The sequence below is a fragment of the Triturus cristatus genome, chromosome 5_2 (genome assembly GCF_964204655.1).
Source record: "Triturus cristatus chromosome 5_2, aTriCri1.1, whole genome shotgun sequence".
NCBI lineage: Eukaryota > Metazoa > Chordata > Amphibia > Caudata > Salamandridae > Triturus > Triturus cristatus.
In genome coordinates this window covers 900,308,296-900,331,552 of record NC_140588.1, presented here as the reverse complement: position 1 = coordinate 900,331,552, position 23,257 = coordinate 900,308,296, and the positions used below count along the sequence as shown (strand labels likewise).

The 23,257-nt window shown below is 42.2% G+C and overlaps 1 protein-coding gene across 8 annotated transcripts in view; it reads left to right on the top strand.

Moving 5' to 3' along the window:
* Positions 1-23,257, top strand: part of KIAA1210 (KIAA1210 ortholog) — a 545,154-nt gene that overhangs the window by 320,023 nt on the left and 201,874 nt on the right. For all 8 annotated transcript variants that reach the window (XM_085608043.1, XM_085608048.1, XM_085608050.1 and 5 more), the window contains one exon: positions 19,004-19,080. In XM_085608043.1, coding sequence (XP_085464169.1) covers positions 19,004-19,080 — 77 coding nt within the window. The remainder of the gene's footprint in view (positions 1-19,003; positions 19,081-23,257) is intronic.

Genomic DNA, 23,257 nt, shown 5'->3' with positions numbered 1-23,257 from the left:
TTCGTTGGGCTCTTGGTGAACCTACAAGTCCTATATATCCCCACAACCAGGAAGGTCCAGCGGATGTAACGGCACATTGCTTTCTAAGAGATGTTATAATTAGAAGAAGTTACAGGTGAAAACGTGGACACAAAAGGCTGCCTTTTTCAACTAATTTTTAATTTTTCCTATATTTAACTGTTAGTTTCTATAAGGAACCCTTGATGGATCTACACAAATGACCCCTTGCTGAATTCAGAATTTTGTCTACTTTCCAAACATGTATAGCTTTCCAAGATCCATTATTGCTTTTTTACCCATTTCTACCATTATCTGGAAGGAGGTTGAAAGCACAAAAAATTGCAAAAATAGGGTATGTCCCAGAAAAATGTCAAAACTGTGTAAAAAAAAGTTGGATTTCTGACAAAAATCTGTCATTCCCTAAAAGCTGGAGAAATGGTGATTTCAGCCCCACAAACCCTTTTTTGATATCATTTGCAGAGAAAAACCCAGACGCTTTCATTTGCCGCCACTTTTCCCCATTTTTTACAAAAAAAACTAAATTTAGCTGTATTTTGACTAAATTCTGGGAACCCTCTAGGAGAATCCACAAACCCTGGGTACCTTTAGAAACCGCATGATGTTGGAAGAAAAGGACGCAAATTTGGCGTGGATACCTAATGTAGTCAAAAAGTTACAGGGGCCTAAGCGCGCACTACCCCAAATAGCCCAAAAAAGGCTTAGCACAGGAGGGGAAAAGGCCTAGCAGCGAAGGGGTTAACCCACATATCGCCCACCGTAGAGATCCCTATCATATCCCATTTATCAAACCCTGCACAGGCACTAAGCTGTCCCAGAATGTTCGGTTCCTATAGAGGGGTAGCCTTTGTGAGGCGCCCCCGCCAACCCATCTGTCGCTGCGCTCCATGCCACACTTCCACCGTACGCGACCTCGGACCAGTCAGGAACAATTTCCTGTGGTTCGTATACAGCGCTCTATTGTAGCCCCCTTTCCCCAACAACCAATGATCAGTGAGAAAGCTGGGATCATCATGTCGCCCGAACACCCATTGGTTGATGGCCGTGAGCTGTGAAGCCTGATAGTAGAGGCGCATATCCGGCAGTCCTATGCCCCCATCATACCATCCCATCGTAAGCTTGGCCATGGCTATTCAAGGCGGTCTATTGTCCCACAATAAATCTCACTGCTGCATCGATCTGCGAAAGGTAAGTGTCTGGCACCGGAATGGGAGTGTTTTGTAATGCGTAAAGAAAGCGTGGCAGAGCAAGCATTTTGAATAAAGACGCACGTCCTAACGGAGTAAGGGGGAGCGTCTTTATCCGTAATCTTGACTCTAACCTTCTTACATTAGGCATTGGGGGTGTTGGCAGAGACTGCAACAAGGATGCTTGGAAAATGTAGTCTTTATGGCTTTCAAGGTGCTCAGTGCAATAATATGTAGAAGCATATTGGACCTTTTGAAAGCTTTTTTAGGGAAAAAATTGCTTTTTTATTATGGACATTTTTTCAGGCTTTTGAAATGCTTTTTTTTTAGTATGTTTTATTATAAATTATTTTATGCGTTTTTATGGTGTTAGATTTATCATTACCTAGCTGACCTTGTTGACCTTTTGATGAGGAGTGGGTGTCATGTCTTTTAGGATAGTCCCATCGATGTATACCCCATCTTTACATACATTGTCCCATCCACACGACAATATAGATTCTAAACAGGTGACCTTTTACCAATTAGCTTGCTCCTGTCACCTCGACATCAGGCTCTAAGTATTCTCTCATTATCGCTGTACCCGACGTACATAAACATATCTCCAGGCACAGTAGATTTATTAAATTTTTTTCATCCTTGGCCAACAGCCAGCTGTGCATGATCACACTTGTTTAGAAAAGCATTGCTGATTGTTTTTAAAACATTTGATTGTTTTCAAAACATCCATGGTTGTTTTAAAAACCTATCTAATCTAGAAAAAACCCTGGAGTGAACACTTTAGTATAAAGACCCTCACTCCCACTACAAAGTAGGGGATAATTCCTTCCAGGCTGAGACGGGGTCCTGCATGCCGAATCTTCAACACACAGCGGTCTGACATCCCTTGCGGGTTGTCAACATCGACGCAGAGATGGGGTCCTTCGTTCTAAACCATCAGGTGAGGGGGCTGCTTCATCCCTAGGGGTTTCTTGGCTACAGATATACATAGCGATACGCATATGCACCTACATATCCAAGTTAGGCTAAGTGCATTTTAGCAAATTACTTAGGGCGCACATTTTAGGAATATGCAAGTGCTACTGGTTTTATCTGAATTGTTTCTGTTCATTTTATTAGCACTATGGTAGAAATGTATTTACTATTCACCGTATTGGTACTAGCAATCTCATTTGTATGCTTCTGTCTCCCGATTGTCGCAGCACATATGTTTTACACCAGGCTGTCGCTGGACCAATAATTCTTATTGAAACGTCCCTATTGTTATCCTGTGTGTTCTCAGAGAGAAAGCAAGCACGAGTGTCTGAGCGAAACGTACTATACTGTTTTCCATGGTCCCTAAGGAATAAGGGTTGTCATGTTCAGTGGTTGCCAGAATCAACCTACACCACTGTAAAATACAGGGGTGTTGGAGTGGCACTGTAGAGCTAGCTGGTCTAACGGCTGACATATACTGCAGGGTTGTCCGGAAGCGTTTGGGACACCAAGCCCTCAATTTAGGTCATCCAAAACGCGCATATCCTGGGGGACTCCTAGGAACCACATTGTGAAGCAAAGTGCCCCAAAAAGTACAATGATGTAATAATACTCCTGATGTAAAGACCTACAAGGTAACACATGATTAAAATGCAAAAAAGGGAAAAGGCTCCTGGTATAATCAAGATTACTGCTGACGTGCCCAAATCAGAGCCTGTACTATGGGAGGGAAACTACATTATGTAATACAATTCTAAAAAAGAATTCCGATGCCAAAATCATGGTTAGGTGCATGTGTTACACAGAATCGTATATAGTAACAATCTGCAATCTATTACCCAATGAACATGCTCAGCAGTATTAAAAAAAATATTTGCAGGTGTCATACAGGCTAAAGTGGAATTCTCTGTGTGGCACAAAATAGCGCCCACTTTCATTTTCATGCTGGGTTCCAGAAAAAGACCAGTACTGTGGATCAGGCGCATAGATTCTTTTTGCTTCTAGAAAAAATGTAGCACTCTGGGTGACACGGTTGTATGTGACTTCTGTTGGCCTGAGATGTCCTTTTGACAAAATCTGCAGATGCCTTCTTTAAAATCTTTATGAAGCAGACGTTTCACTAATCTTAATTAAAATTGCGATTAAACTACACAATAATAATTATACCACTGTGTTTCCTCCCCCTTGCTTTAGGCATGGGATTTAGCTATCACATATTGTGCTACTAAATCCCATGCCTTAAGCAAGGGGGAGGACAGAAAACTGGAGTGACTTTTCTTGGACACATTGGCCTAAATTCTGGTTTGCTCAGTAGATAATGTATTTTTGAATAATTTCTTTGTGTTAATTATATTGTATTGTGATTTGTTATTGTTGGTGTATTTGGTCTGTAATTAGTGTTTTAATTGTACCAGATGGATATGAATTTCTTGAAAACTAGAAATACTGAAATGAATATAAGTGAAAAGAGATAAGGACTCAAACACACAAGATAAATGTGTATGTGGTGTTTTGGGGAATGAATGACTGATTAACGGCCATGTGGGGTTTCTTGATATTTTTGATGATTTACATATATGGCACACTTCAATAGAGACAGAGGAAAGACATGGCAGGATTTGCACCATCATTCGTAAAAAGGATTTAATGTTTTTTTTCCTCAAAATTATTGTATTGCATTTTAGCATGTCTAATAACAAAGAACAAACAGAAAATAGTACCGTAAGTGTAAGTAGTTTTATCCATTGAAATAATGGAGTATAATACCCATAACTTATGTATTCATATTATAAAGTACTGATAACTAATACTTGAACATGAAAAACATTTATGAGCTACTATATGAAATAAAGGAATAAGATATTCTAGGCTTTATAATACATTTGGGTTGTATATATGAGTAAAAAGTATGCCACATATTAGCATTACGTGTAGCATAATCCTTATGGGTACATAATAGTGAATATTGACCAGGTTGTCCAGTTCCACCAAGCTTTAACAGATAATAAACTTGCATCTTTCCAATTGGAAGGGATTGATTTAACAGGCGTAGATATGAGAAAATCAGAAAGCTTACATTAAGCAGGAGTTAGTAAATGCTAAAGAGCCTGAAATGTATAAATACGTATATTAAATGATAAAGGAACTTGAAGTTAACAGATCTGTAAAAAAATATTCCAACTTCTATCCAGAAGGTAAACCTAGCAGGACAATCACACAGTATGTGCTTTAAACTCCCCAACTATGTTTTGCACTGCCAGCAGTTTGGTATATCAGTTAGTTTCGCAGTCAACATTTTAACTGGAGATGTAAGCGATTTGTATAAAAGGTATATATTAGTTTGTATGTCAGTATCTGGAAGAGATCCGGCAATGTTACACAACCAAATTGATTTACATTGTACAATAGAAGGATTATCTAAGTTTGAAGACCATCTTTACGCTAAATTAGCAAAGGGGGCTGAAGTAGTTGTGAGGGTTTTTATTATAATAAACTGTGGAGCCAATGTGACCTGGCCTACTGAAAAGGCTTAGATACAATTCCATATTAGATAATTTAGCAGATGGTAATGAATTATTATAAGTGTTTAAAGTGAAATTACATAGCAATTCATATTTAGGGAAATCTGACTGGGGAAGATGGTATTTGGTTCTTACTTCTGTAGAAGAATAAAACATATCTCCTTGGCAAAGATCACTAATACAAAAAATACCAACTTTAATCGACCAATTTCAAGAAGATATAGGGGCCTCGTTCCGAGTTTGGTGGTGCGGGACTGCCCCGCTCCAGCACCGCCAAACCTGTGGTTGAACTGGCTGCCAGATTTAGGAGTTTTCTCCTGTTTGCTGGGCGTTTCTTTGGCTTTCCCACGGCGGTGCCTATGAAATAGGCTTTGCAATGCGAACGTAAAAATCAGTATATGTGCGGCATGGACTGCTGCAGTCCAATGCTGTGCATGAACTGGGGTGCATGCACACGGGGGCACAACATGTGCCCCCATGAGGCAATAGGGGGCCCTGCAGGGCCCCCTTTGTTTCCTCTCACCTACGGTTCTCATGGCAGGCTCACTGCCATGAAAACCGCAGCAGAAAGGAAACTTGAAATATGCTTAGCGGAACCGCTCTAGTCCCGCCAAGCATATTGCGGCCTCAAGACTGCTGCACCAACACCAGGGATCTCTGATCCTTGGCGGTTGCGGCAGTCCCAGGGCAGTCTGACCGCCTTGGTCGTACGTAATAGGGGGGTAGGAAGACTGCCGCCGCCGGACCCCCACAAGTATGGTGGTTTAATGGCATGTAATATTGGTGAGATTTTACCAACCTTTGTATTGCCCATGGTCAATAGCGCAGGTAATGGAAAAGGTTGCTAGAGATTAAGTACAAAATATAAGCTTTTTAGGAGCATATATAGAGTAAATAGTTTGAAACAATAGTGAGCTTTGGGCAATGGGTAAGATCTGGTATGACATGTTATGTTATTTATTGAGGTCAAGTAAACAACATCGCCTTTTTCTTAGGAATTTGTAAGTATTTGATAGCAATATGTGCAGGTTTATTATTCCAGTTGAACGTATGAAATACTTTGTATATTTTAGTAAAGAAAGTGGAGGGGACACAATTTGGCAACATAGTGTGTAAAGAATGTGGGTAGTGTTAACCATTTTAAGTGCTTCAGTACATCCCCACCAATTCAAGTGAAGAGTTGGCTATTTATCAAGCTTTTCTTTTGTATTGGTAAGCATCTTGGAATAATTGAGATCTATTGTAGCTTTATTAGTATGAGAAAATATAATACTTGGGTATTATAGAGAAGTAGAGTTCCAGAGCATATGTGTACAAGCTATCATATTGCAAGCACATAATGTATTTAATGGAAAAAATCTGTTTTGGTGACATTAAGGGAATAAACCAAAATATTAGCATATTGATTGAGGACACAAAGTATAACAGGTAATGTTGTTGCAGGATCATTTATTAGTAATCAATGAGAACTAGCTCTGGTTTAAATTGTTTGTATGTCTGCGGGTGGAAAAAAAAAACCATTAGGTTTTTTATGAAGGCCCTCACCCACCAACCTAGTTGGTGGCATGCTTCATCATTGGGCCCCACCCGAGGTACCGAGTGTACCTCAGGTGTGCTTCGACATCAGATTACTGCGGAGCGGGTGTTTTTGGTTCGTGAGGGTGCTGTGAGTGTGCTCAGAGTGAGGTTTAAAATACTGTCCTGGGTGTCCCAAAGACTGTTTTAATGGTGGGCCCCAGGCAGTCGATAAAAACAAAGGCTGTGGGACGTGCACGGTAGGCTTATGGCCTCCGACGTCCTGTGCGGTCAACTAGTTTCAGCCAGGCCTTTTTTTCTACTGGCTTTCGTCAGGACCTTATATGTGTGGGGTTTTGCAGGGGTAGTTATGAGTTTGTCAGTGCCCTGTGTGTAAAGCACATGCTACGGTGCTTATATGTGCAAGAGGTGTTTCCTCTCGGGTTGTACCTGTAGGGAGAAAAAAAAGGGGGGAGGGACAGACATAAGATTTAAGTAAAGGCTCCTAGTAGTGGGCTAAAAGCTTTTAGTGAGGCGGTGCTAGGTGCCTAGAGGTGACCACGGACAAGGCGGTAGTGTTAGCGTCAGTGGTGGGTAGTGAAAAAGTGGCCGGTCTCACAAAATGCGTTATTGTGTGTGAAATAGGCCTATATACTGTAACCAATGTTGGTGAAAACAGTAAAGTGGAGTTGCTTACACCTGATTGTAGTGAACAACTCAGCATGGAGCTCAGCTGGGGGCCAGGACCATGTGCTCTAAATTGGAAGAAAAGGAAAACCGCTGTTGGGGGAGGGGGTTGTATCATTGACATACAATATCTCATCACCAGCATAGGCTGAAACTTTGAAAACCGTGTTCTTGAAGATAATTCTAGGTTCCATAGCAATTACAAACAAAATTGGAGCTAACTGACGACCTGTCTCATACCTCTACATAGATTAAATGAAGAGGTAAAGGAACCATTGATATGGATTGTGGCAGATGGGTTGGTGTATAATGGTTTAACCATGATTATAAAGTTAGGACTGAAATGAAAAATTTCCAATGCTCGAAAACATAAATTCAGAATCAACAAAAGAGCAACTATGAGAACTTAAAAAGTTAGGGTAGCACAGAGGAAAAAAGTGTTTCTTTTAAAAGAACCCTCATTCACCAACCTGGTTGGTGACATGCTTCATCATCGGGTTCCCACCAAGGAGGCCGAGTGCCTCCCTGGTGTGCTACGACGCCTGGTTTACAGCGGAGCTGGTCTTTTTGGGGCAGGATCAGGGATGTGAGTGTTTGGGAGTGAAGTACAGTTTAAAAGGTGACGGGTTCTATCCAAAAATGAATTTTAATGGTTGAGAAACCAGTGACCGTTAAAAGAGAGTAACGGATGTTAGCTGGCTGGTTAGGTTCTCCAGGACCATCCGGTTTGATAAAGTGAATATAAACAAATGGTCAACATGTTTCAGCCTATTTTTGCACGTTCGCTAAGCTTTCTTCAGGACGGCAAAAAATTCCAGGGCGGTATGCGCTCGCTAAGGCGCATCCTAACCTATGGAACTAAGTGAATGGTAAAACTCACGGTTCTACCACAGTGGACTTCCTGGGATTTCCTAGGCCACTACACTATAGAAAGGAGACTTGCTTGGCGTCATGGGTCCAGGAGGGGGGGGGGGGGGGGGATCAGTATGCTGATAGGATTTCTATGCTCACATACTCCCACAATGTACCTAACGCTGTCCTCCTCGGCCCGGATCTACGAAAACATAAATTGCCAATTCGATTTGTAAAAATCTTTTTCGGCATCTAAGGCTAATAAGCCTGCTGGATATTGGTGCTTCTCAGCTGAAGATAATGTATGACACAGGAGTCTGGTGTTATGTGCAGCAAGTCTACCTTTCATTAAACCGGTTTCATCTGGTTGTATAACAGAATTGAGTAAAAGTGTTAATCTGTTTGCTCGAAGTTTGGCATCACTATTACAGTCTTCGTTAATGAGAGATATTAGCTGATAATTGGAAACTAAAGTGGGATCCTTGTTAGGTTTCGGGAGGACAATAATAATGCCTTCTAAAATGAAAGGATCTTTTAAAGAAGTTACCTGAAAGTCAGTAAATAATGAAAGCCAAATAAAAATTTTGAATATCTAAGGCGAAGAATAAAAGGATAATAATTCTAATGCCATTTCTTCTGTTTTAAGGAGCAAAGTACCATCAGGTTTTATAATAGCTTGTATTTGATTCTGATCTTGTTTAATGCGTAAGTAATTGGCAAAGAGCCTTTCAGATTTATTAGCGTTAAAATGCTAATTTGATTTGTCTTTAAATACAATTAAACTAGCTTTTTTAGCATTATATTGGAATCTTAGTTTTTACAGTTGAGATATGTACTTATGTGTAGAGAAGTTTTTCTAAATCAGTTACTTTGTCTAAAAAAGAGAGGGTACCATAAAATGATTCATTTTCATGAGCCAAAAAGAATATTGGGACTCCTCTTCTATTTACTTTGAATGCATTCCAATTAGTAATTTTAGAGGTGTCATCTGGATTATTGTGTAAAAAATAGTCCTTGATGGTGTTGGGATGGGTGAATACGATGTCAATGAATGTCATGATATGTGCAGGCCCGACAACGGCAATATCAGTAAATGCAATGTGTAGGTATGCCACGGCTTGTGCCCACATAACCTCGACAATGGCTGTCAGTAAATTGTCAATCTATATCGTAACTTGTGCCCACACAGCAGCACCGACATCAGCAATAATTATACCAATGTATGTCATGTCCATGCTTGTACGATAATATTATTGTTGCCAGTTAGAACAATGTCAGTGTGCAAAAGGACAATTGTATGCACCATGTTGGTAATGTTGATAAAAATGAAACCAGTGGCTGCCATATTATTTTTAGGAGTTCCAATGAACTCTCATCATTGCGGTCGGAAAAACCCAAGGTGACTTCCCCATCAACCCAGAGTCAGATATATGTGGTCAGGAAGGTCCTGTGACCCATGCCTATGCTTATTGAGTAACAAGTCACAGGTGGGGTCTCCCATAACCTACAGGCAAACATGCACCCAGGGAAATCCCTGATTGATTCCACAGATAGGTGCACCACAAACAAGTCCGAGAAAATTGTCTCCAATACAACCTGTTTGGCTGAAGGCTTGTGTTCCCCAGAAGTACCACAAAGCTAGATACCACATGTAGATAGGTACACTCAACCAGTCAGGACACAACATGCACACCACACACAGCGATCACACACTCCTCACACCGTACACCTGTACACATACACACTGTCATACATTAGCTCTCCCCGAGGTCAAGAGCCATCTGTGTCTTTATCAGATGCGCACGTGATTGATTTATGACTAAGATGCTCTTTTGGAATGTAGAGACCATTTTAGAATCCCTCATGAACTGTATACATTGACGGCCAAAACTTTGTACATCAAAAGCTTTTTAGCAGACTCATTCTGTCCAGGCTCTCGCAGCCTCAGCATTTAATTAAACCAACTTGTTCCTGTTTTGCCTCTCGTGTTCATTTATTTTAGACAGTGGCAGCCGCTTTTTACCAGGGGGGGGGAGCAATGCAGCCTGGGTGCAGAACATGCAAAGTGCACATAAATATTTGGCCAGCCAGAGAGGACCGGCTAACAGTTATGCGCACTATAGAGTGGAGCAACCACTCCTCCTCCTAGGCCCTGCTCTCGCTGTCCAGCCCTGCCCGCACCAGGAAACTGAAAACGATAATAGCGCTGGTCATTATCATTTTAGATTTCCTTTAACTACTGCTCGCAAAGCATTGGGGCAATGCTCCTCCGCCTTAGCGGAGGAGTCGCCACTGATTTAATGTAAATTCATATTCGAGCAACAATGGGCGTTGATAATTTAGTAGAATTAATTGGATTCAGCGCAATGTCAGAGTTTATTCTTGATTTCGTTTTAGGAGAGCTGGTCTCAATCAGAGGGAAAAGGAGATTTATGCCTGGTGAGAAATCATAATAGGTTGAATTGGTAATCATATTACATGTGTGTCTAGAAGCCATAAGTTACTCAATCCTGGAAAAAGTACTATGTGCATTTGAATAAAAGGCAAACTCCTTAGTGGTAGTGCCAATCTCCAAAAGTCAACCAATTTTGTTGTTGAGAAAAAGGACTTCAACATGTGAAAAGATTTATTGGGTCTACACTTGAAAGTATATGAAGTATCCAGTGAAGGATCATGAATCAGAGGAATGTTTGCTCCCATAATCAGAGGTGTATTATCTAGTTTAACAACGTCTGTAGTGACATTTTTCCAGAAGGAAAGGTCATCTAGGGTGGTAGCATAATCAAATTAAGAACATATGTATCAACTTTAATTTGTGCATACAGTAATCTACCATCGGAGTCCTTGTTGTGACTTAACGATTGTGCTCGTAATTCGCATGTAAATAGAATATCCACATCATTTTTGCGTCCCTTAGTCCGTGATAAGACAATATCACTAATCCTTCCTTTGGACATAGAATGTTAAATGTTATCATTTATATGCATTTCTTGAAGAAAACATAGATCAGCATTCAACTTTTTTAGGTATTCTCTTATGTTACACCTCTTGACGGAATGTCAGAGACTTTTTACATTCAAAGAGACAATATTTAGCTTTTGTTGGTGAGACATGGGTATAAATATAGGGATAGAAAAGAAAGAAAATACATAGAGGAATAAACATAGGCTAGCCCATATAAAACAAGATGAACATGATAATCAAAACCAAGAAAGGTCATACAAAAGACCACATATTAAATGGAGTAGTAGAGATGAAGGTGTGAAGCAAGATGGAATACACTGCCTGTACCTGCTATTGTGAACTTAGAAAATACAATATTTTGAGGGGAGATCTATATTAACCAACAGAGCCCGAGGGCTGCAACTCCTTAGAGATATTATGTTGATCAAGAAGTTTGATCAATTCTATGGGAAAAGAGAAGGATTTAGAAATATAGCTTTTCCAAATACGCATGGTTGAAGGATCAAAGAGACCATATTTATTTCCTTCTACCTTCAGACGAGGCCGGAGTTCAAAGAAATGACAACGAAAGTTTGTTTCTTTTGCAAAATCGTGGTGAATAAATACTCTGTTGCCTTCAATAAGTAGTGCTGGAATTTTCCTTACTGCCTTCCTGATACGGAGGAGATACTGATGTCTTAGAATTTTAAATATAATTTGCCTGGTCTTGTTTGATGTGGTTTGTGGTGAGAAGGAGTACGGTGAGCCTTTTCAATTTCAAATCTTTCTGGAAATGTAATATTAAGTAGTTGAGGTCAAATGGATTCCAAAGAGTCGGCAGTTTTGTCCTTCAACATTTCCAGGGACATTAGATATGCATAGATTGTTTTGGTGATTTCTGTTTTCCAAGTCTATAATGGCCTCTTGTATATGAGAAATCTGGTGAACTAAAGGAGTTATAGCTAAGACTGCTTTTGAATTATTTTTATCTCCTTATCAGAGATCTTCATGGGAAGAGAGGCGAAGTCTTTATAGATATGTTTAATGTCTGAGCAGAAAGTCTGTTAAAATGAATCGCTTGGATTTCCTCTCAGATTATTGCCAAGGATATTTTACCACTTTAGATTTGGTAGGTGGAGGGGAAGCAATTTGTTTCCTTTTATTTGCAAGAGCAGAGGACCTTTACATTTCGGTGCTTGTTAAAGAAAAGTATTAATATAATAAACTGCGGTGATGAAAGATATTATGCATAAGTAACACCTGTTAGATTAGTCTGGGCAATCTAGGCATACAGCTGCGGTATCCAAAGGGAAAATAAAATTAAAATGAAACAGGTAGCTACTGAACAGGCTTGAACAAATTGGGGTTAATGGTAAAGCAGTTATTCACACTAATAATGAGGCTATACGGGAGTGAGAGCAGCAGTCTCTCTGAGGAGAAAACATTTGTAGGAGCCCAGGTTTAACAATGGCTGTTTATAATTGAGCTAAATAACCGAAGGGGAATCGCTTTAATGTTCATATGAGGCAGTCACTTTAAGGAGTAGGACGAATGAAGAGGTGGGCATGACTGAAACAATTAGAGGCTGCAGACCACCCTCTTTCTAAAAGATGGGTTGCTGCATGAGGAGAGTCAAAGGAGCCCTTCAAGGGAGCCCCACTGCTGCAGACATTAATCAAAGCAAGGGAAAACCTCACCATTCGGTCTGCCTCCTGCCGACATGCCCACTGGAATCCAAAGCAGCAAAAATCTCCTCAGCACCATGAAATCGTTGGCCTCCAGTAGGTATGTGATGGAGCTCGCGGTTGTGCAGCCATCTTGGAGCGCCTGCTTTGCCGTCTCTTCCCTCCAAGAAGTTATTTGTCAATTACCTCTAATTCCCTGAAAAGGGAGGCTTAAGAATGTGTTACTTCTAAGACAAAAGATGTTCAAACAAAAGTTTGAAAAAAGGCGCACTATCCACCTGCCCTATAAGGTGCAACTGGTAGATCTATACAAGTGAACAAGTGTATTAGTACATCGCTATACTAAACAAAAGTAAACGAAGAGCACCTATTGTGCCTTTTTTAATTCAAGTTGTGAAATAGCATCATAAGTGGAGAGTAAAGTGAACTGAACCATGGGTATGATTTGAAACAATTTGGCAATTGAAATTAAAGCAGTAACAGTAGTGATGATAACTTAGAAACAAAACAGTAACAGAAGAATAGTTTGTGAATCTTCATAAATTTCTGAGATTCCTCTTTATTTTCTTAACGTGTTCAAAAAGAAGAACGTCTGGTGTCCCAATGCATTTCGGTGTGACACACACCTTCTTCAGGGGAATACTGTAACAATATATACATATAGGTATATAAGTCAATTCGAAATGAAAACGATGCAAGTGTCAAAACAAACTTATATATATGTCCGACTGTAACATTGTGTGGTATTTTATAAACCTTAGTATCCAGTTCATTAATCTGTATTTAAAACACAGGTGTGCAGTTTGTCTAAATCTGTTATCATTGTTACTTCTAAGACAGACAGCCTTAAAACTTATTAAACATCTCTGTAGAGATATTTGGAAACTGCAGTCCGGAACTTTTATTTCCTCTGTACACGTAAAGCACTGCGTGATTTTCTCCATTATCATGTGAGGTCCAACAAATGTCAGTTTTGTGGTTTTGCTGCCCATCGTCAGCCAAGGTCTCTGTAAACCAACAATCTCCCCTTTGATCATCAATAACTAACTTAATTTCTAATTTGATAATTGAGCTCAGAGCCACTTCTTCCCAGAAGTTAGAAAAGCAATATCTATATTTATGTAGTTATATGACAGAATGTAAATATGTCAGAAGTGAGTCACATGGTTGCTTGTTGGGGTAAGGTAGGTCCCGCAAGTAAAAGCAGTGGATAGACTTGTTGGTCTACTGTAATAAGCACACCAAACTATATGCTGGACATTTGCCACCCTCATCCCAACCCATAGACATTTAGAGCCCTCTCAGAACCTTCCTACTGACTGTCTGGAAATTACTTCTCCACGAGCAGGATTCAGCAGGCACAGTCCCTTCTTTGCTAGCTGCCAGGGACAGCAGGTGCATTTCACATTGGTGCAGCCTCTTTGAAGGGTCCTTGCTGCAGCAGGGCAGTCCTTCTTTGTTCCTCTTCTCCATTATGTTGAGATCTGAGTTCTGGGTGCCAGGGATGCCAGTTTTATGCAAAAGAAAACCCCCTCAGCGGAGGTTGCTGTCGCTAGCAAATGGGCTACCAGGTTCCCCCCTGCCTGATTTTAAATTCCTGCAAAGTGTGGCATCTAGCTATCCCATAAGCCTCTATTCTGCCCACTCTCAAGATGGAAGAACACTGTCTGTGTGTATAGCTCCCTAGTCCAACCCCGAGGTGTGGCTGCCAAGGGGCTACATGCCCTTGAAAAAACGGTTTGACAACTGGCTGTCCTTATTGCCAGCCTGTCTGCCTAAACAATAGAGCAGCCCCTTTCCCAAGTGTTTCCTTTATGCCCTTTAAAGACGGCTTCTCCTTTGAAGCTTGTCTTTTGGGCTAACACTCATGTGGCTTCCTGCCAGGGAGGGGCAAAACCTCTTCCCCACACAGGCTTCTATTGTCTCCCCCACACAGGCTTCTATTTTTTCCTTTCCCGAGAGTCATTTGCACGTCTCCCCATGAGGACAGAAAGCGGTCTCATGGGCAGACCCCATGTTCGATCGTGAACGGGCACAGGAGACTTTGGGTAACTAAGTGGCAACTTTGTAAAAGGTGAACACTGCAACGAGTTACATTAATTTCGACTTGAGCATTGTCGGGCTTAATATAACAAGTTGTTTGCTACCTTACAGTACCAACCTATGTAGTCCCAGTCAGAAGTTAGCAAGGCTGAGGTGTTAACTTGTAACTCTGCACTCGCCAATTGGGCTACCATCCTTCTCCATAGTAAAAATTAAAATTATCATTTTTTACTATTAGAACAGTTAAAGATATATGTTACACTTTCTAACTTACTGCACCTTGCCTTGGGGTTTGATAGGCTTACCTTAGGGGTGACTTACATATATTAGAAAGGGAGGATTGGGATTTGCCATCATTTTAAAAGACAAAGTCGAAGTAGCTGTTTAAAAACTGCCTTTCCAGTCGGCGGTGGGAGACTGGTAGCCATGTTTTGCCTATGTCACACCCAGGGTGGCACAAGCAGTGCTGCAATCCCTGGGGTGACCCTCTAATTTACAGGCCTGAGTTCCATATACTAGGGACTTACAGGAAGTTAGCTTAATCTAAGAGGGTATAAACCAATCCAACATACTCATTTTGAGGTCAGGCCACTAGCACTGAGGTCTGGTTAGCAGGCCACAGTGCACTCTCAGATTAAAAAAACCAGCATCATCATCCAAAACATTGGGGAACACCACACAAATCGAGACATTTCCTTATACTTACATTTATGAATGTGTAGTCTATTGTGATGGTGAAAATGGAAGAACCTTAATATGATTGTTAGACCTGACATCCTTTTGTGTGGCCACCGACCTAACATTTTGTCTTCTCCCTCCTATTTGCTGATATTCATGTTTGTTGGCTTTAAGACTCTGTGCACTTTATCACTACTAACCTGTGCTAAAGTGCTCGTGCTCACCCCTTAAAACATGGAAGATGTTTGCCTAATTTACCTATTTTTATTAAAATGACCTAGTATATGCACTATATGTACCCAGGGTCTGCAAATGAAATGCTACTAGTAGGCCCGCAGCACTCATTGCGCCACCCACTAAAGTAACCATTTAAAACATGTCTCAGACCTGCCATTGCAGCCTGTAATGCACTTTTACACTGCCAGTTTAACCTGGCAAAATAACCCTTTGCCAGGCCCAAGCCTTTATTTTTGATACATAAAAGTCACCCCTAAGGTAGGTCCTAAACAGCCCGTAGGGCAGGAGGCATTGTATTTAAAAAGTAGGACATAAGATTCTAAGTTTTACATGTCCTGGTAGTGAAAAATGCCCAAAAACGTTTTTCACTACTGTGAGGCATACCTCGACCTTAAAATAATATTGGGTTACCTTATTACATTGAATAAGTGCTAACTTTTGACTGGGAATGAGTAGAAATTGTATGTTTTGGATCACATTAACTGTAATGTTAAATCCTTTTTAATGGTAAACTCCGATTTTAAGCTGCAAATGGTTAGGACAACAAAAATGTCAAGTTTCTAAAAGTGAAATGTTCAGAATTGCCAGCAGCCTGAGTCCTGGGCCAAATGACTGTGAATAGTGTGACAGGTGGTCTTTGAATATTGCTCCTGGACAGTGTGACAATGGGGCTTAGGTGTTGGCCGGATGAGGCATCCTGCCAGGATGGGTGGGAAGAGGTGTTCTCTGCTGAACTTTCATCTCAAAGGGATGCCTCCAGCACACACGCAAAGGAACTTCAGACCAGGTTATTGCCACCCTAGACCACTTGGAGGCTGGACAGGAGAAGGAAGAAAATTTCCAGAACCAGATGTGGAGGTCGGCTAGAAGTCACCCACTCACCTCCCCCTGCTTGGAACTCACTTTCTTTCTGACTTTCTATGTCCTCTCTTGCTGTATTTCTAGAATTTAGAATGATGCAGTTTGTCTAGTTTTTCACCTGCACTCCCGGCTCGCCGATATCTTTGTTTATATCTCCTTCCTTGCATTGGCTGCCCATTCCACGTCAAGAACGAACCGGCTTCCAGCTCTGTAAAAAGACAAGTGTGCTGCCTAAGGGACACCTGGCTCCTCCCCTGCAGTAGGGGCGTTGAATGAGTCTGGGGAAAGTCAGACCCAGTACAAAGTTGTCTCTGGTGAATGTCTGAAGTTTAAGAAGTTTTTCAAAGACTAGGAAAATTGGGTCATGGCAACAAACCAAGATGAGCATTGCATCTTCTAGCATTGAAGTGAACTGGTTAACCCTCAAGCAGTGAGAATCGTCCTTCTGTTGAGTCAGCTGCCTAACCATGAGTAAGCCTTCCCTTCACTCCTATGTTGGAAGTGAAAGTGGTTTATCGGCTACTTATAACACACCTTCCTTGTTTGTCCGAATTATTCAAGGGAATGCCAGTTTCCCCATTGGAATGGATTGCATAATTGATTTTCTCCTCTGTGTTGCCTATGGTCGACATTCTCCCAGTAACGGACATACTCAGATGACTAATTCACAAGGTTTCAGTTGTGTTTACTCTGAAAGGGCATCGCTCTGAACTTGCTTGGCTACACAAGTAAGAAAATATTAAAAACAAATTCAAAAATCCATATATGAAATTATATGAAAGGAAATTTAAAATACGTTTTATGAGCAACAGAATATATCTCAGACTGACATTTTTCAGACTTCCTTTTTTTATTTTATTTTTTTAGAGATATGCATTCATGCATAGACCCCCCTTCCCTCAAGCTTGGCAAGCATTCTATTGAGTGGCGGCTCCTCTGCTAAGGCGGAGGAGCGTCGCCCCACTGCTCTACAAGCAGTAGAAAGGAAAACTAAAATGATAATAACCAGCGGTATTATCATTTAAGTTTTCCGTTTCCTGTTGCAGCTGTGCGGGGCTGGGCTGGACTTCCAGAGCGGGGCCAGGAGGAGTGGTTGCTCCACTCTAAAGTGCGCATAACTGTTTGGCTGGCCCTCTCAGGCCGACCATAACAGTCATGCACACTTGGCATGTTCTGCACCCAGACTGCATTACAGCCTGGGTGCAGAACATGCCCAGGCCCCCATTCCCCTTCTGAGCGCCGAACCACGGCGTTCATACCAATCACAATGCTGCACTGCAGTGTTGTGATTGGCTCGGGAGTCAGGAGCCTGGTTGTTTCCTTATTTCTGCTTCTGAGGCAGCGGCGAGCGGACTCAGAGGTGGAGGCCTGCCGGGTGGCTGGCATAAATGTAAGTGTTATTTTTTTATTTTCATATCCAACCCACCCACCCAGTAAATAGCGGCGCAAACTGATTCCACCCACTATTGAGATGAAAGGGATTATTTGTTGGCATACTGGATTTATTCTAATCAATCAGCAGTTGCAGTGCTGGTCGTTTCTTGTCTGCAGCATATTTCATGCATCTTAGGTGCAGTTTCAACTTCATGCAAGTGCATGGGTACTCGCAAACATTTTCCCAGGGGCCCAAAGGCTTGCTCTGTGATGTGACCAGGTCTGTCAGCATGGTGTTGTCTGGCCTTGGGGGTGGGAGGGTGTGGCGTTAAGTGGGGGGTAGGAGAAGCGAAGCATATGAACATCTAGTGGCTGAACTGTGCAATTTGAAATCAGAAAACCAGTGACTAATCCTGCCTTTCTCACTTTACCAAATTGTGTGATCCTAAAATAATTATTTTACTTCGGTGCCCTACTATTTCTTCATTATCTCATATAAGAGGACCTTGAGATGCATGCCTTATGATATGCACTGTGCAAGACGTTCTTTGTGTTTGATTTAATAAGCTATAATGCCGTTCATGTTTGATAGGAACCAAGACCACCCAAAGAGTGCACATAACAACTGACTTGCCTCTTAGTTCTTTATTGGCATTGGTGTCAAGGGGAGGAGGGGCAGGGAGGGTGGAATGTAGGTTTCTTAATTCAGGTTTGAAGCAATCTAAAAAAAGAAGGTATTATTGCAGTGATATAATCTGAAGTACTTTGGCGAAATGGTTCTGCATGTTGATAAACACGTTTTATTTTTTTAATTTATTTTATTTATGAGTTACATGGGGAGCTATAGAGTTCGTGTTACAGAACAGAACATTGTAGAAGACATTAGAAACGAGTGCAGTGGTAGTAGCAAAAATCTCTGATATATGGAAGGGAAGTACAGTCAATAGTCGAATCAAGGAGGCCAGTACTGAAGCTCACTGCTGGGGTCTATAAGGGCCATTAGTGACTCAGTAGGCTAACACTTGCATTCAAGTCTGCAGCTCTGAGGACTCAGAGTTCTGATTTTTTTAAGAGGCTTTATCAATATGTTTACACTTATGCTGCAGAATGTCTTGAAAAAGGAAGGTGCAGGACTCCCTAGTTGCTTCGTTTCTTTAACTCCAATTAACCTTTAAATAAATGCTTGCTTGTTTTAAAAAAATCTTTTAATGTTAGTGTTGAGTCTAGTAAACATAGGCTCACAGACAAAGGCTGTACTTGCAGTGTCACTGAGCTGGTGGCTGATGTGCTGTGCTCAGCTAGAAGCAGGTGGGTGTGCATTTGAGAGCTTGGTAAACAGCATTGTAAACATGGATACGTTCTTGTGCTTTACTCAGTCCCCAAGAGTCGTTGGACTGATGCTAACATTAATTTCTTTCTTTTGCAGTGACTGCATTATGGCTACAGGGTCACCAGGAGTGAATCAAATTCCTGCGGGCGAAGAAGCAGGTGACGAATGTGCAGGTAAATACGTGCCTCTTGTGTTCCACTGTTGAAAGGGCTTGAATATATTTTCCACTCAGTTCAGTTATGCTGAATCATTTCAATGTATTCTGACATCTGCCCCGCCCCAAAAAAGGGTGCTTAATTGAAGATCTGCAATGGTGTTATTTTATCTTGTTTTTTCAGACCTTGATGTTGTGTGGCTGGGCACCGCTAGAATACTGTGCCCTCTCCTCTCATCCTGTGGAGGAACCAGAGAATGCATGTTCGGCTTTTATCAAGAAATCCTTTCTGATTGTATTATATGATAAACCACTTCCTACTAACTCCGCCCAAAAATGACTGGATACAAGCGAAATATTTTGGTTTTCCCTTTTTTATGCAAACACTATTTCTAGTATATGTTAGGCCGCTCTCTCGTCTGCACCACACCACGGCAAAAAATGATCTTGTGTGGGCTCAAGTTACACTTCTAGGCGGGTGGCAGTTTGTGTCAGCACGTTCTTTGTGGAGCCACAAGAGGGCGCCATGCGGCCGCGTTGGGAGTATTTAAGGTGAACCACCACTGGTGGGCAACGTGTGTGTCCAGGCTGGTTTGCAGTCTTTTTTGTGATGCCGTTTTTTGGTAAACTCTTGCTGGACCTCCCTCGAGCTTTGCTGATACTGATGGAAAATTCCAATCTAGTGATTAACGATTCCTTGTATAAATTAACAGCTCGGGTATAGAGGTGGATTTCTTCACGATATGAAACTACATGATATGTGGAGGTACATCCATGGTTCAACAAGCATTTGCAATGCAATAGGTCTCGCATTTACAAGACTTCGAGTTATTGGCACTGTAAATGGGGAGAAATAGGGGAGAGGATGTGGTCTCACAGCTGGACTGCCGTTCTTGGAGCTGGGAAGCCAAGGTTCGAGCCTCTGGGCTGACTCCACATTCTGTGATTCTGGGCAAATCACTCAACCTCCCCGTGTCTACCAAAAAAAAAAAATATATATATGAAGGTGTCCTTGTGTAATGTAACTGGTGCTCATGTAAAGCGCTCCAATACCTTCGGGTCGAGTTTGTGCTCTTTAAATCTGCAACAAAAAAAAATGCGATTCCTATTGATTTGCAAATATTGTTTGTTTCCAAGCGCCCATGCTGCTGTTGCCCTTTGTTTAGGCAAGCCGCCTCTAAGGAAAGGGCCTGGTCTCTCTTAAGTTCAAGCGCGGCATGGGGCACTAGGAAACAACCCACCCAAAAAATATTCGAAAAGCAATAGCTGTCGCATTTGCTAGAGTTAAAGCTATTTTCATTTACAATGCTGATAGCTCAAACTCTCCTAAATGCGAGACCTATGGCGTTCCAAAGAAGTCGCCGCTATTGACCTAGCTGCTTTGAAAATGAAAGCGCACTTGATGCGTTGAATGTTGCTGTGAAGCACATTGTGCTTGCAGTAAGACCAATCTCACTGAAGAAATAGTGCTTACAGACGAAATAACACAGACTGTGTAACAACAGAAGTAAAAGGGACAGTACTCATGGGAGGTTGCAAATGAAGACAAGGCGGTTCTAAGGTGGGACTAACAGGCCGATTACCGAATCAGAAGCCAGCATTTACAAAGGACAAAGACACAAGCCAATGAAAAATATGGGCAAAGAGAGGGCCGAGCTTCAAGTGCATACTCTAATACTGCATGCCTCGCAGAACAGCGCACGCTCTGCCCAGGCTCGACCTAACCATCAAGATTGAACCCTGTGGCAGGAGCAACAGGCGGCACTTTGCGTTTCCCCATTTAGAAACACATGGGCAAAGACACAGAAGCAAAAAGTCAAGAGATTAATCCTATTAATACCTACCTGTGGAAATGAAGTTAAAAATAAGGTGACCCAGCCCGGCCGACTCCGGGCGATGGCGGGCGAAGACAAGGCCAGTCTTGTCCACGGCAAGCGCCCGGGCACATCCCATGCTGCAGGTGTCGGGTACTGGCAATATTGGTCTTGGCAACCCTCAGATGTGAGCAATGAGGGCAGAGTCCAAAGGCCCACTAGGGGACGTATCCCAGCACAGCAGCAGCACCAGCCTCACTTAAGCAGCACGTCCATTTCAAATTATTTATTTTAAGAATAATTAAGGCATGTTCTTTTTTTAGGATGGTGCTTTGGAAGTTTTTGTAGCAGAACCTTCCTGCAGAATGTGTACAGTTCACGAATGACACTGCAGTGTATTACTTCCATCTAAATTTTAAATACCATTGTGTGACTTACTGGCCAAGTGGTTATTAACATGTTCTGAGATTCTTATTGATTGACCAATTGTGTCAAGATTTCATTATAGAAGCTGCACACAGTATTTCACGTCACAATTGAGATGCATTGGCAGTGCTGTGTACGGGTCTCTGGTGTGCCACCTAACAGGACCAGGCACACCGGCAAAGCTGTGAGTAGGCCTTTGACTAAAAGCACCCCTGGCTCTTCCAGTTTGAGTCGGGGCTACACTGTGTGTGTGAGAGAGAAGGAACATGTTTTAAAGTAGCTGGACTACTGCTGTTCAGACAGGATTTGCTGCATTGCCTGGTCAAAGTGTGCCATCAAGGCTCTTTGGGCCTAAGGACTGGTACAGCAATGATGCTACAGGGGGAGATTGAGGTGTAGTGACATTGTGGGTCCAGCTCAGTCACTCGGTAAGGCATTGCTGATGTTGCAGTAAGACCACCATAGGCTGCTACCTTATGAAGCCACCATGTCTGGCAACAAGAGGTTGAAAAATGTCAATAAATGGCTTAAAAACGGCCTATTTATAAGGATAAGGAGCATCTAAAAGGCAACACATCTTTTTACCTGGCTCTCTGAACAACCTGGCACCAGAGCAGGAGTCTGCTTTGCTGACTGATGAATATCAAGTCCTAGCTTGGAATGAGGACAGTCATTTGGGTACCGGGGGCATGGGAGATGACCAAAGCGTAAGTGAGCAGTGCAGCAGGGCAGAGATATAGAGAGGAAGGGAAAAGTGCAGGGAAGAGAGGAGAGGGATTTTCAAGGGAGGCACAAAACGAGAGACCCAACTGGATGCAAGATGTGCAAGAAAACAGCCAGACACGCAGAAGAGAGGTGGGTGATCGGCAGAAGAATAGGGCTTGTCCATGGGGTTATTCTCAGGCAAGATAAAAACTGAAGCAAAAAATAACTAATTTAAGTGCGTAAGGAACCCACTCTATGCCCTCCGGACAAGTGGCTGTGTGGGCCCAACAAACATTTTCACTTCATGTCCCACAAAAGTCTGTGATGCCCATGCTTGCAAATTAAGGAGCATTCTTGTTGAACAGGCCCGCTCGGAAAGATTTGAGGTAGGAACTGGGCAGAGATCAGTTACTGGGTCTATAGTGACGTCAGGTCTAGAGTGACGTCAGTTAAACACACTCACTGCGCGGGTTCCACTCTGCTTGGGGCAGGTCGTCACTGGACATCATTATGTTTTGCAGTTACTCAAAACTATGTCAAAGGCCCCATTGTTGCTTCACGGCTACTCTACTCAGTATTAAAACCGACATGATGAACTCCAGAGGCGTGGTGTTTGGTGGCCACTCTTTTATATTTCTTTTGACACGCGTTCCATTGCAGCGCTGTGACTTGCTAAAGACGTGCTACAACGAGGCCCACACTGTGAAGGCACTCAGCTCAGACCGAAGGGAGGGAGGTGGTGTGGCGTTCATCTGCTGGCTCTCCGGGGGCCCAGGAGTGATCAAGGGCAGGTCCGGCCTGAGAGCGAAGCATAGAGGCTCTTGTCCTGATGAATCGGTCTGACTCAGCTGTACTTCGGGGACCCTCGGCCTCTCACTCCTAGAGCCACCCAGCAGCCCAAGACCCTCTCGCACCTCCCATGTGGCGAAAGCTTTTCCATGTGAGATTTTCATGTTATCTGCTGGAACAAGCAAGGATAGAGGCAACGTAGAAGGCCTCGTGGAGGAGGCGGGCTTTACACAAGCGGTTCTAGCTGAAGCAGCGCATTTGTGCCTGCAGTAAGAGAAACTCAATAAAGAAAATAGTGATTACAGACTAAATAACACATACCGTGTAACAAACGAAGTAAAAGGGCCAGTTGCCATGGGAGGTTACAAATGGAGACACTGTGGTACTAAGGAGGGACTAACAAGTCCATTTACAAATCAGAAGCCAGCATTTATGAAGGACAATGACACAAGCCAATGACAA